Source organism: Simochromis diagramma, unplaced genomic scaffold, assembly GCF_900408965.1.
Source record: "Simochromis diagramma unplaced genomic scaffold, fSimDia1.1 OVJJ01000205.1, whole genome shotgun sequence".
Classification (NCBI taxonomy): Eukaryota; Metazoa; Chordata; class Actinopteri; order Cichliformes; family Cichlidae; genus Simochromis; species Simochromis diagramma.
Genome location: NW_024386782.1, coordinates 15,980,536 through 15,998,181, shown reverse-complemented (window position 1 = coordinate 15,998,181; position 17,646 = coordinate 15,980,536). Strand labels below are relative to the sequence as shown.

The following is a 17,646-nucleotide window of genomic DNA, read 5'->3' as shown; positions in this document are numbered from 1 at the left end:
AGAGTTGATAGATCATGGATAATAATCTGTGCCTGACGTTCAAACTTAGTAGTGTTCAGTGGGGGGGAAAGTGGTGTGGACTTGCTATTATTATTTATAAAAGTTGTGTTTTGAGGCCTCTCACACTTGCTTTGTTAGTTTTCTTCAGCCCGTCACATGGCAGAAACATGAGACCTGGCAATCCTGATGGATCTGACGCTAACTAAACTAAAGCAGTTGTCGCTATGGAATCATTATTACTATTGTTATTATTGCTGGGTGATTTTTATGCCTGGTCGCTACAGGTGTCACTACTTTTCTTGTGGGGTGATGTGAGTCCTTTGGTTTATAAGATTAGATATCTATGGCATTGATAAACTCTGTTTCACAATGAATGACCCGTTTCAACAAGGCATAGACAAAAAACAGACTTTTAACAGACGGGTTTTTAACAGACTGTGTGCTTCTATGCAAATTAACCCCCCCTCCCTCCGAGAGGGCGTTTGGTTCCTTCCAGCTACCGTGCGATCAATTAAACGGTGAGGATTGTGGAGTAGTCGGCAGCGGCTGAGGGAGTTCTGACCGTACTATAAGGTACGAACAACCACTTACATTACACGAATTTAATGCTTTATTTCAGTTTCAAGATATTGAGAATTTCTTTGGTTAAATTAATTTTAGTGGTTAATTAAGTAATCGCCATTAAGCTAGCTCATCGTCTTCTTTTGCTACTTGAAGAGAAGTAGTTTTATATTTAAGAGCTCACGCGCGCGCGAGCGAGAAAAGATAAAACTTTGGTTCCGTGTCAGTTATCTTTTCACAATAAAGAGATTGCAAAGTGTTTCCCATAGATTCATAAAAACACTTAGAGACAAAACAGGAAAGACAAAGTCAAGTGTTTCGGATGCTTTGAACCGTTTAGAGTGTCCGTTTGTAGCCGGTTTAAATCGGTGTTAATTATGAGTGTGACTCAGTCAAGCAGTGAAGCAGTGAAGCAATTTTGTTGCTTCCATCGTTAGTGGGAATTGTTTTCTTATATGTTTTGCAAAGCATCCTGCTTTCCCGTTGAGTGTTGAAGTGTGTTCCTTTTTAGGAATTATCTTGCGATCATGGTTGGGCTTTTATCATCATTGTTTGGGGAAGGGAACAGAAATGCATGGCATTGCTTTGTTCAGTGTACAGTGTCACAGTGGCTGCATTTTAAGCCTCAGCATTGAAGTTGTTGCTTTCTCTTGGTTGTAGGTTGTAATAATGCTTTTAAATACTGTAACGTTTCCTTTTTTCATATGGGGTCTATGGGGGCTGACTCGTTTTTATGCTAGCTTCAAGTGGGACATAGAGGAACTGCAGAAACTTACATAAAATATACATATATCTATTGTTTGAGAGCCTCTCTTGTAGATTACTTTTCAGATATGAGTGCACTTTCTGTCTTGTCTCTGATAAAAGAGGGCAGGGGTTCACAGACTTAGAAAGAAAAATATTGGGGATCATTTTGAGAATAAAGTCTAAATGTGCAGATTATAGTTGTTGTTTTAAGATAAACTGCCACGTTAGTTATACCATCTACAAAACGGCTTGTTTAGATGAGTTGGCAAAACAAATTGATCTGCCATCTTGTGATAAAACAACATCCTGTTTAGTGCACACGGGTGTAATCCACGACATTCTTATATCTGTGTGCCAGACTTTTCATTTTATACCAATACACTCTCCCACATATTTTTTTTCTCCATCTGATCAGACGCAGTTTTCTGCACCATCTTTTCAGCATCCCTATACTCACCACAGAAATCATTTCCTTCCTTGTTGCTAAAAGTGATTCTGAAGTGCGATTTTACAAGTACAGCAGCCGTGGTACTTTGTTTTGAAACAACAACCGTTACCTCCACATTTTGACTTGTAAAAAAGGTGGTGACTATTTCAACAGTTTAAATGTAACGTCACAAAGTGTTTGAAGATTTCCTCCCGCTCATCTGAATCGTTGTCAGTTTCAGCCCCTGAGGGACTCCTGTGTTTAGAGTAGACACTTGTCTGTTGATATTTTAAAATGAGATTGTTCATAAAACAAAACGAGACAAGAAACATTTTATTCGTCCCATATTTAGCAAATCCATTTGTCTGTCTTTTGTGCTGTTTCCAGTTAAATAAGATTTGAGGGATTTGTAAATAATTAGCTTTCTGTTGCATTTTCCATTGTTCAAAAAGTGTTTTATTTATACATTAGTAATCTTAGTAATCGACTGAGTCTCTTTAAAATTTAGTCATTATGTCTTAAAATGAGGAAAGCACAAAGAGGAAGTTTAATACTTAAGCCATATAACTGTAAAAATCATTTGTTCTGTTAATGCAAATGGAATGAAACTTCCCAAAGGTGTGTATTTTTTTTCAGATTTTTTAATTTTCAACATCAGCTCCTTAATAATGTCAATAATATTCACTATACACCAAATTGTTCCTCTTGACTCTATCGTGGCCATTTTTGGCCAATTGAAACCCATTATAAGCACCTTTTTTGATTCCTTGTTATTGATAGTACTATATCATGCGATTTAGGTAAAATTTCTTTCATTCTAAACTCAACACATGAAAATTGTAGTTTTTAATGTTTTTTACCAAATTACGTCATTTACCCATTTTTGGCCAAGCAAGCGATTTCATGTAATATTTCGAGTTTCTAGTAGCGGCCTTTGATGGCTTACCACACTCCAATGGACCAATATAATGAAACAATTTTGACATAGGTTTGATCTTAAGGATCTAATAGGTTGTGTTTGTGCATGACATTGCAGCACAAACATGTATTTGCAAGATAGACTGGAATAAATAAGGACACATCAAACATTACATAGGCTGCAGTGAATTTCTGTGGATGCAGGCTATTGAGCTTTGAGGTTCCCAGACAAACTCAGTTTTGAAGCACATGTTAAAAGCACTTTTACTCTTGTATTTTTCATAAAAAGATACCATACCCAAAATATTAACTCTAGAAACAAAAACAAAAATAAAAAAAACCCCAATCACAGGACATTTTGCAGAGTTCAAAACTACAGCTGCAGCGCAAACAACAACAAACACTGTTTGTAAACGTGTCCTGGAGTTTATGCAGATGCAGACGTTGCTGTAAGTAAGCCTAACAGCTTCCAGATCATTTATTCTGGCTATATGGCAACAAGGTCATCACTACTTCAAGCACCGCCTATATGATCTGGTCAGAGAGCAAGGACACCAAGCAGTCCTCTGTTATGGGCTCAAAATGTGGTCATAAATATTTTGTACTTGTAAATCGGTTTTGTACTTGTAAAAAAGATTTGTATGTGTAAAAAAGATTTGTGTGTGGACTTAGCCCAAAAAAAACCCTGCAAGTTACAAGTACGAATTTTGACCCTATTTTTCTTCCTTTAAGCTGATTGGTCAATGTCATGTCAATCACAAATTAAACAATCCAATCAGAGAACAGATGGGTTTGGCTGTCGGAGGGGCGCTTTTTTGAACTGCAGGTCCTTGAAGGGTAATCTCTATATAAATATCCGATAGCAGCTAGGTCCCCTAACTTTCCGCAGCTGTTGAAAGGATAAAGTTGTGGTATGTCAGTGGTTAGAAATACCATTATTACTTTAGGATTAGTTTAACACAGTGTCAGGGCTGACCCGGGACCATTGCTGTGAGTCACAGTGCGCAGCATAAAAGTCCTTTCACATCGGACGCAGGATGTGCTGCTAATGCTAACTGCTAACTAAAAGCAAAGGATCCAGAATTTGTTGCTGGCTGCTGAGCTCTGTGGGTTTTTGCAGCAGCTCTAGCTGTACTAGATGCACCTGCTCCTTGTTGTTTTTATCTCTGACTTTATGTCCTCTACAAGAGTTTCTGTTTTTTTTGCTAGTTCTTCAAATGTTCAATAAAAACATGTATGGTAATTCATAATGAAGAAAGCTTTGTAATGAAGACTGTCATTTCCAAAACACTGCCCCCCCCCCCCCCCGCGTCCGCAGCGCTGTTGAAAAGGCTGTGGAAGTCCCTGTATTAAACACGTAGTCCTGTGACACAAAAATCACCAAACTCGGACGACCACAGACTGTTTTCCTTCGTGGTGATGAAGGAAAACGCTGGGTTGGCATGTAAAAGGGCATTTATTCCCTTCCAAGACCTGCAGTTCAAAAAAAGCGCCCCTCCGACAGCCAAACCCATCTGTTCTCTGATTGGATTGTTACATTTGTGATTGACATGACATTGACCAATCAGATGAAAGGAAGAAAAATAGGGTCAAAATTCGTACTTGTAACTTGCAGGGTTTTTTTGGCCACACACAAATCTTTTTTACGCACGCACAAATCTTTTTTACACACACACAAATTCTTTTTACACATACAAATCCTGATTTACAAGTACAAAACTGATTTACAAGTACAAAACTGATTTACAAGTACAAAACTGATTTACAAGTACAAAATATTTATGACCACATTTTGAGCCCATACTCTGTCCCCTCATCTTCTGGAGAGGAAGTTTCTTCATCTTGGGCAGATGTCTTTTCTTCAAGGACAATCTCCAAAGAGGTTGACTGCATCACCACTGATGATGAGTACTAGCCAGTGCCTGAATCCTCTTCTTTGGGGGAGAATTGGGGTTGGGGGGCATGGAGGTGGAGGCCGTGCAGCTGATGGAAAAGAACATAGGAGCATTTTCTGAGACCGAGGAGCCGGTGACTGAGTGGATCCCTCATGAAAGGAAAACCATGTGGGTCCCACCACTGAAGAGAGACTGCTCTACAATCCAGTACCCACTGGTATCAAACTAGGAGTCACCCTGTATGCAGTTTCCTGCATTAGCAGCCTGAGATCTACTTTTGACCTTTTTATAACAAAGGAGATCTTTTAGCTGCTGTGCACCCTTACAAACCTGCACGGGAGGCGAAGGTGTGAGGACTGGAGGATTATGGATGAAGTAGAGATAAAGCCTACACCAGAATAAAGCAATACATAGCATGTTGGATGACAACACTGGAAGTTCTCAGGAAGTAAAAAAAGGAAAGGGGTTCAGACTCCAACTGACGGAGGAGCTCCGAGGACAACGTCTTTCCTTCGGTCACCTTGGCAGAGGAACTCCTCAGATGAAAACTGGCACAGGGGAAACAACCCAGAGCTTCCTCCCCAGCTCCTCCAGTTGCAACAGAGGACGATTTTGTTGTCTGTCTTTGGCTTCACCAAAACTACCACAGCAATATCCCACATGCCAAAGCAACGGAGGAATGTGCTTCTTTTGACAGCAACACACAAGGAACCAGCAGTCAGTGATGGGGAATAAAGGATGCGTGAAAGCAAAACGCAATCCTGCACTACAATAGGCACAAATATTGCTTGGATAACTTAGAGAGGATGTTGGCACCTCGAGTTGTAGAAGGAAAACTAACTGATGGCTGATGGCTCTTTTCTCCAATCTCCTGGATGTCTTGGGATACGATGCCTTTGTCCCACCGGAAACAACTTCACTGAAGTGGGGGAGTCCTCTACAACCTACAAATGAAGAGTGATCCTGGGAGAGCTGGGACACATGCTGGTGACCTCAACAACTGCAAGACACCCTTGTCCCTGATTCTCAGCCACTTCTGCCATTGATCTCAAGATACAGTAGTCTGACCCAGAGTGTGACCCACACCCCACCAACGAAATGAGAAGAAGGTGCAAAAGGCGCACCTCCAGGACTGGAACAGCAGCCCCTTGCACCAGGTGTAGAAAGTGTGCCTACAAAAACCACTCTAATGTGGTTAGTACAGCTTGCTGCTAATGAGGATGCACACAGAAGCTCACACTGGAATATAAATTTTCATCATTTTATTGGTGATTTCAGGGGTTATTTGGTCATTAAATTGCCTTTCTGGCCACTAACACACCATGTGTGATTTTCTTTTTGGCCATTCATCCCCCCCAAACCCCCAAAGAAAAGATAAATAAAGTAAAAATAAATCATTGTTACTGTTACTGTTACTGACCTGCAATGATGATTAAAAAAAAATATTAGGTTTCACCATTCATATGCTAAAAATGTGAACTTTATTACTATTTTCCACCAAAAGCGTAGCAATAATACATAATCTGACTGGTATTCAAAGGGTATAATATCTGAATTTGAATTGTATTTTGGTTTTTATGACTAGAAGCGATGCTAATTTAAAAAATCAAGTCAACGAAAGTAGGAAAATGTTTTAATATATATTAATTTTATAGTATTTTGTAAACGTAAACAGGGGGTGGCCATTTTTGGCCACGAACAAACTGAGAGGGAGGTTTTTTTTTTTTTTTGTTTTTTGTTTTTTGTTTTTTTCTTTCACTGCACAAAAAAACAAAGATGCATAAAACTCATTGATACTTTTAATTATTGCTACGCATCTAACCTCCATCATGGTTAGAAAATAAATCAGTTTGCATGTATTATTTAGAAAAAAATGGGGATTTTATGCTTTTATCCCTATGTAAATCATAAAAATTATGTGAATTAACTGGTATTTAAAGGGTTAAAATTATGGAGGAAATCCCTGGGAGGAAAGCTAACCTCTGAAAACAAGCTTTCAGCAATCATTTAAAACTGGTAACAGGATCAGCTGACCTGATAGACTCGAGCACAATTTATGGTCCAGCAAATGCGTCCATCCACGTACACTTTTCAGTCAGACAGAGGGCAGAGCAGGGTTTTCACCCAGCTGAGATGTGCTCCAGTGCAGTTCTCCAAGATCGAGACTGCAAATTGCTGGAAGTGGATGACGTAAGCGACTTCCAAATGTTGACTGGTCAACAAGTGTTTCAAGGCAGTTGAAGAATGCTCGTATTGACAAAGGGAATGTCTTTATTTTTGCAATAGCTGTTGAGCTAAACATGCAGAAACATGCCTTCACGCTGGCGGCTGACTTTTACGTCATCAAAACAGTACGGGCGGGTCAGTAACCCGGAGATGATTTATTGCTTTCCGGTATCCAGCAGACTGCACACGAGGTGTAAGTCTTGTTTGAGGGTCTCTGACGATGGTTTAAGCCAGTAGTACTGACATGAACAACTGTTGCTGAGGCTTTGTGGTGGGTTTCCAATAGCTGCAGAGCGGTCAGAGTAATATCCTTCACACAGGCACTGGGATAGTAGAAGGTATGCCCACCGCGCACCGCCACGTGTTGGAGCATAGAGGTGCCGAAAACAAGCACCGTAAATGTTCAGTACTGCAGTGTTGTTGAAATGGGAGCTTTCTTTGTTTAGTGTTGTGAATATTAACTATTTAAGCTACTGCTGAGGGGAGGGGCTGTATGTCTGCCTGTCTGCAGCTATGCAGTATCAACTTGGTAGCTGGAGGCATCACAGAGGGTGCTGTTGGTGTCACTAGTGTTCCAGTTGAAGATCTAATCCAGGAATGTCAAACTCCAGGCCTCGAGGGCCGGTGTCCTGCAGGTTTTAGATCTCACCCTGGGTCAACACACCTGAATCAAATGATTAGTTCAGTACCAGCCTCTGGAGAACTTCAGGACATGTTGAGGAGGTCATTTAGCCATTTAAATCAGCTGCGTTGGATCAAGGACACATCTAAAACCTGCAGGACACCGGCCCTCGAGGCCTGGAGTCCGACACCTGTGATCTAATCCAATTTAGGAATTTATTACTTTCAGTATCAGTCGGTTTTTAAGTGCTAGATGGCTCATTACCAAGGTGTTACACAAAAAAACATCTTGTGACGGGAAAAACCAATGAGCTTTTGCGACACTTTATTGTTGCTAAACATATTGATGTCACTGGTTACAGAAGAATTTATAAACTACTGAAGATTTCAGTGAGCGCTGTTGGGTCCATAATCCGTCAGTGGAAAGAACATAATTTTACCATAAACCGGTCTTGAGCAGGTGCTCTCTGCAGGATTCTAGACAGAGACGTGCATTACTTAAAGGGAAGCACCTGATCGTGGCCAGTTTCTGCTCCCGATTCAATGCAGGATGTTAACCAGGAACAAGTCATATGCAAAGAAACAATGAGAGGATGGGGCCAAAAATCATCATGCGAATAAATGAGTGGAGTGAAAAACTAGATTAATTGTTTTGGTGCCAAACCACCTAGTGTTAAATGTTAATAAAGTAAATTAATGACGCCTGTAACTGGTTTTATGGCTTTCCCATAATTAAAAACTGTCCCAGTGAACTGAGATATTTTTGTGTGCCTGCTGATCAAATAAGCATGTGAGCATTACTGTGAGTGTGCGAGTGTGAAGCAACCCCGAGCACAACTTTTTCCTCACACTTTCCCAATACAGTTAGTCATATGCTGTGCAGAACCTGATGCATCATAGTGTAGTCTTTCACTTCTGTAACCTCTGACAAACATTTCTGTCTAATCAGGTCATTTTGTATATTTTTAGACATCCAACGCACCGGCTCTCAGGTGAAATTCAGGGCACGCCGCTTTAGGATTTCATATTTCCTGTTTTAATGGAGTGGAGGCTGCTACATTTCATTATAAAGCTAAATAAATAAAAAGGGTTGTGATACTGAGGCTTTGGTGTGAACACTGAATGGATAAAGTGTGGGCTTTTTATAGTCGGAGCTGTCAGTACGTTGATTATGTTGCCTGCACATTTGCATTGACTCTCTTTTGAAGGTAGTCCTTTCCTGGTGTTAGACAAAGGGACCAATGATGTGTCCGTTGGCTAGTATACAGGATGCAGTGTGTTTATAGTGCATTTATCTTCAGATACCGATTGGTTCCTACAGGTTCAGAAAATCCAAAGGTGTGTGTGCGTGACGTGTGCAGGGAGTTTGCTTGTGAACTTGAAAGTAATGTTTGTCGGAGCAGGCTTACTCTTATTGTCCTTCCTGCACTACCAACCTACCGAAAACTGACTGCAGTGCAAAAAAGGGAGGGCACAAGAGCAGAGATGGTTCATTCAGAAACAAGCAGAAGTCTGCACTGCACACACAGACCAAGAGAGGGAACAGGAAAAACAGGAAAAAAATTCCTTCACACATTCTCACTCGGATCCTCCCACAGGTGGTTTGACTACTTCACAGAAGACTGATGCCAGCCTCTGTTGAGACTTTTGCCTCTTGTCATCTGAAGGAGGGGTCAACGTCAGACAGCAGAGACGCACCGTGCAGTCAAGAAGGCAGTTTAGTATAGGAGAGGAGGCTGTCACTGGATTCATACGGTGAAACTTTCTTTTGCCGGTAAGTGCTAGAATAATCATTCAGGTCACAGTTTGCCCCATCTCCTTCTCATTTTGCTTCTGTGCTACAAGACTATTCATACAAGGGGGATAGATTAGGTTGAGAAACTGGCTTAAGGCTGCTGTCTGTCTACTGTATCCTGTAGCAGAATCATCCGTGTAGAGAAAAGTGTACAGTTTCAACTAACACAGGAGTCCTGAAGATTATCTATAAATGTGTAACAGATTAACTGGTTCATCGTTTATGAGAAATACAACATGTTCTTCTTTAATCTGTGAATGTGAATGATATATTATACTTCTGTAAGCGTAGTTCCTCATTTCCACACGCATCTAAAAAGAGCTACAAGCTCTGACCTCAGCACATGCAGATAGCGCTAAATGGAAATTATTTTTGTTTGTGGCACTGCCTTCACAGCTCGTGTTACAACATTGTCTTTGTTAGCTGTGCATTGTTGCACGTCATCCCCTCTCTAGGAAGGTGCAACTCCCTCCATAAACAGATATCTCAAACCTTTAGAATAAATACCCAATAATGTCTCTCCCAGTTATTAAGGCTGAAGCATGTTTTTAATTCTATTGTGATTCGGGTAAACAAACCCTGTAAATTCATGCTAACATGTCACGCACCGTTAAGAACCCTCCCTTTGGCAGGCTTGTAATGAAGACATGAATGCATTCCCTCTTATAAAATATCTGCGAAAAATAATAATAATAAAAGGAGCGCATCACGCAGGCAGCAAAGTAATAAACTAGATGAAGTGTTAAGCGTTTCTGTGAAGCGTTTTTCATTATTGGGCAGAGAGAAACGAAAGCCATTCGGCGCCACTGACCCCATTAGGCACAGGCCACCCAGTGATGTTTAAAAAGCTCTCGGGGCGCACTGGGAGTCGCATGCCCTGCGTTCATTGCGACCCAACAGCAGCCCCACCCAGCACCCCCCCCCCCCCCCCCCCCCCCCCGTTTTAGCCTAGGCCTTGACGGAAGCGAGTTACTCTCGTCCTGTATTGTGCTGCTGAGCTATTCTGACACCGTCCATTGTATCAGTGTTTTCCATGACTCTCAGCGAATTCACTGGGTCTGCACAGTAAACCCCTCCATTATGGACAAGCTTGCATTGCAACATTTGCTGCGTTGGCTTTTGCATTCTTTTCACTCACACCATGACCCCTGTATCAACACCAACACCACCATCTCCCATCGACCACAAACAATCTGCTCTTCAGCTAATGGTGCGACTCTGGGACTTGTACATGCGAAATTTGAATTTGACACGAGAGATGCATCTGCCATGCTTTGCCGCCAAGAAGGACGTTATGCCTTTTGAATGTTTCCGTTTCCTCCTTTCGAAATGCACGGAAGTAGCCTTATTACAGTATTGCATTTTCTGATTTGTTTTTATTTAATTTAAAATTTTAGTTTTGAATTCAGTTTATTTTCAGTTAGTTTCCAGAGTGGACTTTTATTTTAGTTAACTAAAATGATTTTTCACATCTAGTTGTTGTTTTTAAATGTGGTTCTAGTTGCCTATAATCACCTTGCACAGATTTTTTTTTTTCTAAATTAAACTATGTTTAGTTTAATTTATATTTAATTTATATACAATATAAATTATTATTAATTTATATTGTATATAAATTAATAATAATTTATATACAATATAAATTATTATTAATTTATATTTATTAAACTATAAATGCGCTCTCTCTCTTTGCAGAACCAAAAATTAAGTGGGCGAATAATGAGTCGTCTGCTGCTGAGTGACTGAGTGGCTTTCTCCCCCCACCCCGATGGATCACACTTCCCAGCAGCCCCCACTGAGTCTCACCACTGCCTCTGCCTCCTGCTGAATGTTGGAGAGCCTAGGATGGAATACCAAGCAAGTGATGCTCTGAGGCAATCAAACAACACTGTCGACCTCCATTACCTTACCCCCCCTGAACGCACCAACACCTGCTCCGCTGCCGCCTCCTCTCAGACAGGGACCGCAGCCACTAGTTGATCCCATTCCAGGATGTTTCTGAATTTCCGCCGTGTTCGAAAATGCCAGTTGGTGCAGGTGATGACCACCTGCCTTGTGCTCTCTGTGGTGATGGTCTGCTGGCAGCAGCTGGACAACAGCGTCGTCAGCCACGTCAAATCCTATTCCTATCGCTACCTGGTCAACCGGTTCACCTACATCAACAAGAGCCTCACCATCCCCCGAAAGCAAGCCAGAATGTTCAGCAACTTCCAGTACCTTATGGACCACCCCAATAAATGCGTCGGGAAAGATGTTCTCCTCCTCCTCTTTGTCAAAACGTCGCCAGAGAACATTGAAAGGCGAACGGCCATCAGGTCCACCTGGGGGAACGAGACCTACATCCAAAATACCCTGGGGGTGACGGTCAAGGTGGTGTTCGTTCTGGGAGCAGTTCAGACCAAGGAGACGGAGCCTCTGTGGAGCAAGAGGAGTGGCGTTGGTTTTCAGGATCAGCTCATCCAGGAGAATCGTCTCCACGGCGACTTGATCCAGCAAGACTTTTTAGACTCCTTCCACAACCTGACCCTGAAGCTGATCATGCAGTTCCACTGGATGCACAGCCGCTGCCCACACGCCCGCTTCCTCATGACCGCTGACGACGACATCTTCGTCCACATGCCCAACCTGGTGAGCTACCTGCAGGACGTGAGTAGCAGAGGTGTTAAAGACTTCTGGATCGGTCGAGTGCACAGAGGCGCGCCGCCCATCCGCGACAAGGAGAGCAAATACTACGTTTCCTATGAGATGTACCCCTGGGTGACCTACCCGGACTACACAGCTGGGGCTGCGTATGTTGTCTCCAGTGACGTCGCGGAGAAAATCTACCACGCCACGCTGACGCTGAACGCATCCATTTACATAGACGATGTGTTCATGGGCATCTGCGCCAACACCGTGGGTGTGTCACCACAGGAGCACACTTATTTCTCAGGAGAGGGCAAGGCGCCGTATCACCCATGTATCTACGCAAAGATGATGACATCACATGGACACATAGAAGACATTCACGCCGTTTGGAAGGCAGCAACGCACCCTCAGGTGAAGCAGCAGGTCTCCGGATTCTTAGGGGATCTGTACTGCACCGCTGTGAAAATGGCTCTGCTTTGTAAACCCTACTATTTCAACACCTACCCCTGCAAAGCAGCCTTTTCCTAGTATTACTCAACACTTTGTGCGTATCATCAGACTGTGAGTGCGAATGTGTCACACTGTAGATCATGAGCACATGCTGAGAATATTGCCTCGGTCCTTTCAGTCGGACAGTCACGTTGAAGTGTTGTGTTCAAGACCCGGCGATTTGTGTCACTGTGGGTGTGAGATCAGTGTGTTTAGAGTTCAAACAATAGATTCTCATTCACAGCACAGTGTTTCAAAAGTCCTTCAATGTTCACACATCGCCGCAATTAAAACTCAGTAGTGGTGCAAATGACAAGACAACATCCTCATTGTCCTACTGTGAAACGTGAGGCTTAAATAAACGAGCCATGGTTATTAAAACTGACTGACTTATCTGTGAAAACGGAAGTGATTCATTTGGGTGATGACAATGATGTGTGAAATAGCTAATCGAACACACCTGTGACGCTTCTTCTCTACTTTTGCACTGGGGAAAAAAAAAAAAAAGACATTTGACTCACATTTGTAAAAATGTGTGTTATTTGTTTTTCGTTTGGGTTTTTTAAAATCAGAATGAAGACTGCACTCTGTTGCTGGTGAAGAACTTGAGTTTGTGTAAAAGGGAAACAAGGTCTGAGGAAACCTCAAGCCAGCCTTTTGAAGTACTGAAAGGTTTGTTTCCCCTGCTTAGCATTTTTCCAAAGTGCTTGCATGGCTTTTTCGCGCCATACTAAAGATATTCAGGTCAGGTGGTTTGTAAACCCTTTGTGCGCCCCCTGTTCAGTACATATCTGTGGGACTGAGGCATAGCGGCACATCGTAATTCATGTATCTCACTTCAACAGATACAACAGTGTCATACCATCACAAAGATTGGCAATCAAGCCAAACCTGGTGCAAGTTTTAAAGAGTTGTAGCAGTGACTCAGCGTTGTCTGATACAATTTGACATATATGGGGGAAAAAACAACTTATTTGCTCGTTTAAAAAAACAAACAAAAAACAACAAATTTCCCTGGATGTATAATGTGGATGATAAATGTGGCCAGCATGTAAGAAACGAATTAATGGAAAATCCTACCAGCAGCAGACTTTTGCACTTTGACTGCATGTATCAAAAAAGGTGATATGAATCTATCTAAAGATAATGTTCGCTCATAAACATCTCCAGAGCATATTTTACTATCACTCTGCTGTCTGGTTTCTGCTTGTGTGAAAAACAAAGTGAATCTTCAAAACTTCAACTTTCACTCTTTATGTAAAAAGTTTAATGAATTAAATTGATTGAATTGAATTACATTTTTTTTTAAAAAAAAAAAAACATTTTGTTTTTAGTTGAAGCGGTTTATTGGCGCATTATCTCGCACCTACAGCTGTTAATGGAGGCAGTGGTTTACTTTAACTGCCATCAGTTATGGTGGGAAGCAGTCAACCACAATGCAGAACGTTGCATTCAGACTGAACAACGCAGCAAGTGTGCTGTCGAAACCTTGTGGTTTTTCCTGTGTTAAAATAAAAAGGTTCCCGAAACAGGCGTCCGTCTGACGCCACAGTCAGATCGATGGCACTGAGGCCAAAATATTTTTAACCTTTCATTTAATGAAAGCAGGGATTATGTTTTAATCAGTAAGAGATGCAGACGCCTCCATTAATATACTCTTTGCCTTAAACTTTTTAGCTAGAAAAAAACCCAAAGGAGCTACTACACACATCAGACTGGAAGGCTCACTTTCTCCATGCTCCCCTCTTGGTTAAAATTGCAAAATTGTTTCCATTTCTTCTTTCCTGCAGCTGTATTTTGAATAAAAAATATTTTAAAAACTTTTCCTTTGAATATTGAATTGAAGTTTTATTTTGTTTTAACTTAGAAAGCAAAACACTAGGCTCTCTGGATTTGACTTGATATTACGCAGTCAGCACAGGTGATGAAAATGCCACCCTCTGCTCCCTTTACTTGGCCTCACTGGAAACTGTCTGCATACATATTTATTGCACCTCGTTCCTGAAATCCGACGTCGCCTGGATTAACTGTTCTAGAAACAGATGCTCCGTTTCCGAGGCAACTTGTAAAGGGAGAGCAGGATTTAGGAGCGTCCAGAAAACGGTCCCAGCTGTCTGCATCTGTTTGGCAGTAATTGAGTTGAGGGGAAAAAAAACGACTTCTGTGTCCATTTGAAGCTGTAAATATGAAGTTGTGTTCAAATGCAAATGAGAAAAGTGGGATATGTCACATAAAGTGTGGAGCTGTTTACTTTGACTGTAAGCAGAAGCCGATTGTTTGTTCTCGGCTTGACTCAAGTCATCATTTCTGGGAATTGTCCCGCGAGGAGTTAACTGTTGACTTTAGTCATCAGAAGCTATTGTCAGGTCCCAAGAGGCAAATTTGGAAAATAATTGTGTTGACAGAGGAGAGTTCCTAAAAATAGGCACCGACTGTGCTGATTAGCGCACCTGAGCAACCCTGAGGGGGCGATAGGGAGTTAAATACGGCTAATTAAAAAATACTATAAATATGTGCAGCCTGTTCAGAAACTGCTCACACGAAGCAGGTCACGCAAACACAATCAGGAAACCGATAACAGGATAATGAGTTCAAGATTCAAGAGCTGTTGAGGGGAGTCTAAAGTCTGCGTAAGTCCTCTTGTGTCCAGATCTTTGATTGTTCACTCCGTCGGGTTACCCGACTTGTCTGGGGTGAAACGGTGTTTTCTAAATTAAAAACAGATGTTGTGGACAACAAGCATGATGAAGAGATTTGCTTCCTTCTGCTTCACTCTTAAAACTCTCACAAAACCACCGGCTGGCATGACGTGGACACTGATCAGTGATTTGATCAGAAATGCTGTTTTATTTTTCTGCCTTTTGTAATGGCTTGCTTGGAAATAAAGAGTTAAGCACTTTTGTTCCATCCTTTTTCTACTTAAGTGCTTTCTATTTAACATTCACTCTCCGATGGACTCTTTGATGTGTTCATTGGAGAGTGAATGAGAGTAACTAGGGGTTCTTTGGTATGCAGACTGGAGCAGCCAGGAATCAAACCTCGGATCTTCCCATTAGTAGATGACCTCACAGCCGCCGCCTCTAAATGTTTTGGAGAGTACAAATTTCAGTCTTCGTAATTCCCTCTGCGCACACAAACAGCACACTTAAAATGAAGTCGCCTGCAGCAGTTTGGTCATAAATCGTTCTGCGTTCAGCAAATGACAAACGTGCTCAAACAGGTGGAGATCAGTGGATTGACCTTGGTTAGAGGTTTGGGTATCAAAATGTGTCAAGTCTCTCGCTTGGCTTGGTGTAAATCGGGACATTTTGCACGTCATACAACTCTTCGTCTGTATAACATTTACGCAAATTCACAGGTGTGAAGAAACAAAGTATCACATTTAAGCTGTATTTTTAGATATCATTTTCTTTTTTTTCTTTATTAAAGAAAAAAAGAAAGAAAAATATTTATTTTTCTGACCTTTTACTTTCACTCACTACATGTTTACATAAATGACCTAACTTTACGCTTTACATTTTTAAATCAAGCTCATTATTTTAGGCTCAAAGGTATAATTTATAACGTTTATAGCGGGCTGGAGCGAGCGCATGCCGCTAGTGCTTCTGAAGAGGAGGAAGCACAAAGGGAGTAACCTTTTTATTTTTTAAGTGTGAAGTCATTTTAAAAGTAGCGTTTCTATGGGCTCAACAAACACCAGCAAACACACAAACTGTCTGTGTGCAGTTTGTGTGTTTGCAGTGTGTCGCAAGCTAAAGGTCCAGCTGCTGTATTTCACAGGGAGACAAGTTGACTCAGAGATGGAGAAAGAGAAGTTGGAGTTCTCAGTGGTATTTGATAAACTGCAGATTTAAAGATTGCATGTAATGTTATCATTTTAATCACATATTGGATCTGTACATGACGTGTTTTGATAAAATATGTATATATTTTCATATTGTGAAAAATTCTGCAAAACAAACTAAGCTAACTCTGTGTTATTCAAGTGTTTCATGAAAATACTGGGTGGTTTAGTGCAGGAGAAACAGGTCAGTTTGCAGTATTGTGGTGAGTTGGACGCTCTGTGTTGGACTAATGCACAGAGGCTGTGGTGCTCAGGATCAATGTTGGGTTACATCAACTGCAGCAGAGATGAATTTGCGTTTAAGCTCATGATGCTTTGATTCAGAAAGATTGGAGCTGAGCACATTCATTGGAATTGGTTAGACTGGAATGATATTTGTATTCTCACGTGCTTATATTGTATTATTAATATTGTTATTATTTTTTTATTATAACATGTTTACAAATAGTTGGTTTATACCAAAAACAGTTGGTTTGAAAAAGAAAACAACAGGTTGTAGTGCAGGAGACAGAAATTCAGATAAATGGTCTCCACAGTGTGAGCTCAGCCTTCTCTGTACTCTTCAGTTCATAGTTTACGGGTTGATCACAGAGTGTTATTCCAGACGTTGAGGCTTCTAAGGGTTTTTTTTGTGTCTGATGTGCTGTTCGAGTAAAGAAGTAATGAAATTTCTTACTTAGAAATTTTAAATAAAATATTATAATATGTAGAGAAAATTACTTTCACTTTAGTCTTTGTCAGTCTGGTCCCATTTGATCGGCCTTAATGGGCCCATTTATTAAAACTGGTATAACCTCAATGTCCACGTGGCAGTGAGACAACTGTCTTTACAAAGTGTACTCTCTGGTTTTGTATTTCTTGGGTTTTCCTAACCTGTGTCTGCAGCTAACACGTTGCTTTGATCGCTCCTGTGGTTCCTGCTATCTCTCCGTTTGACTTTTTTTTTGCTGTTTTTGTGGTCTATATAGGGTCTATTTCACTTGCATTATGAGCTCCATATGCAGTGGGTTTGCATGCAAATGGCAGACTAACAATCAACTCCACCTCTTCCTGTTTAACTGACTAGCTTACACTTACCGGCACACAAAACTCGAGTACTGTTTCTAATGTCGGCTTGGATGGGCGGTCTGCAGCCCGTCTACAGAGTCTTCCACTGTCCACCGTCTTAACATGATCAGAGAGTCCAGAGGTGTTTAACTGTCAACTTAAGCAACAAATGAAGTACACGCCACACGTTTGTCGAAGAACCCACGCTGTCACAGACTGCAGTACCGTGCAGAAGTCTCAAACAAACACTCATTTCTTTATATTTTCCTACAAAAACAGTGAAAAAGGTCCATCATCAATTTATTGATCCGTATGGAAACATAACAAAGCCCTCTTTTCCACTTCTTCCGTGTACAAGTTGGCCACAATGGGTAAAACAGGGGAACCCATGGCACACCCATGTTTCTGCCTGAGTACTGACTCTTGTATGTGAAGTAGGTGGAATTAA

General features: G+C 41.3%; 1 protein-coding gene across 4 annotated transcripts; it reads left to right on the top strand.

The window, feature by feature from the left end:
* Positions 1-385: 385 nt before the first annotated feature.
* b3gnt5b (UDP-GlcNAc:betaGal beta-1,3-N-acetylglucosaminyltransferase 5b) lies at positions 386-13,316 on the top strand. Of its 4 annotated transcripts, none has more exons than XM_040022249.1 (3): positions 386-573; positions 9,063-9,169; positions 10,886-13,316. In XM_040022249.1, exon 3 carries the CDS (start codon positions 11,183-11,185, stop codon positions 12,344-12,346), a length of 1,164 nt encoding a protein of 387 aa, XP_039878183.1. In that variant the 5' UTR covers positions 386-573; positions 9,063-9,169; positions 10,886-11,182; the 3' UTR covers positions 12,347-13,316. The 4 variants fall into 4 exon arrangements, with proteins under 4 accessions (XP_039878183.1, XP_039878180.1, XP_039878182.1 ...); XM_040022246.1 differs by having other exon boundaries at positions 8,994-9,169; XM_040022248.1 differs by lacking the exon at positions 386-573 and adding an exon at positions 6,397-7,112.
* Positions 13,317-17,646: the final 4,330 nt, after the last annotated feature.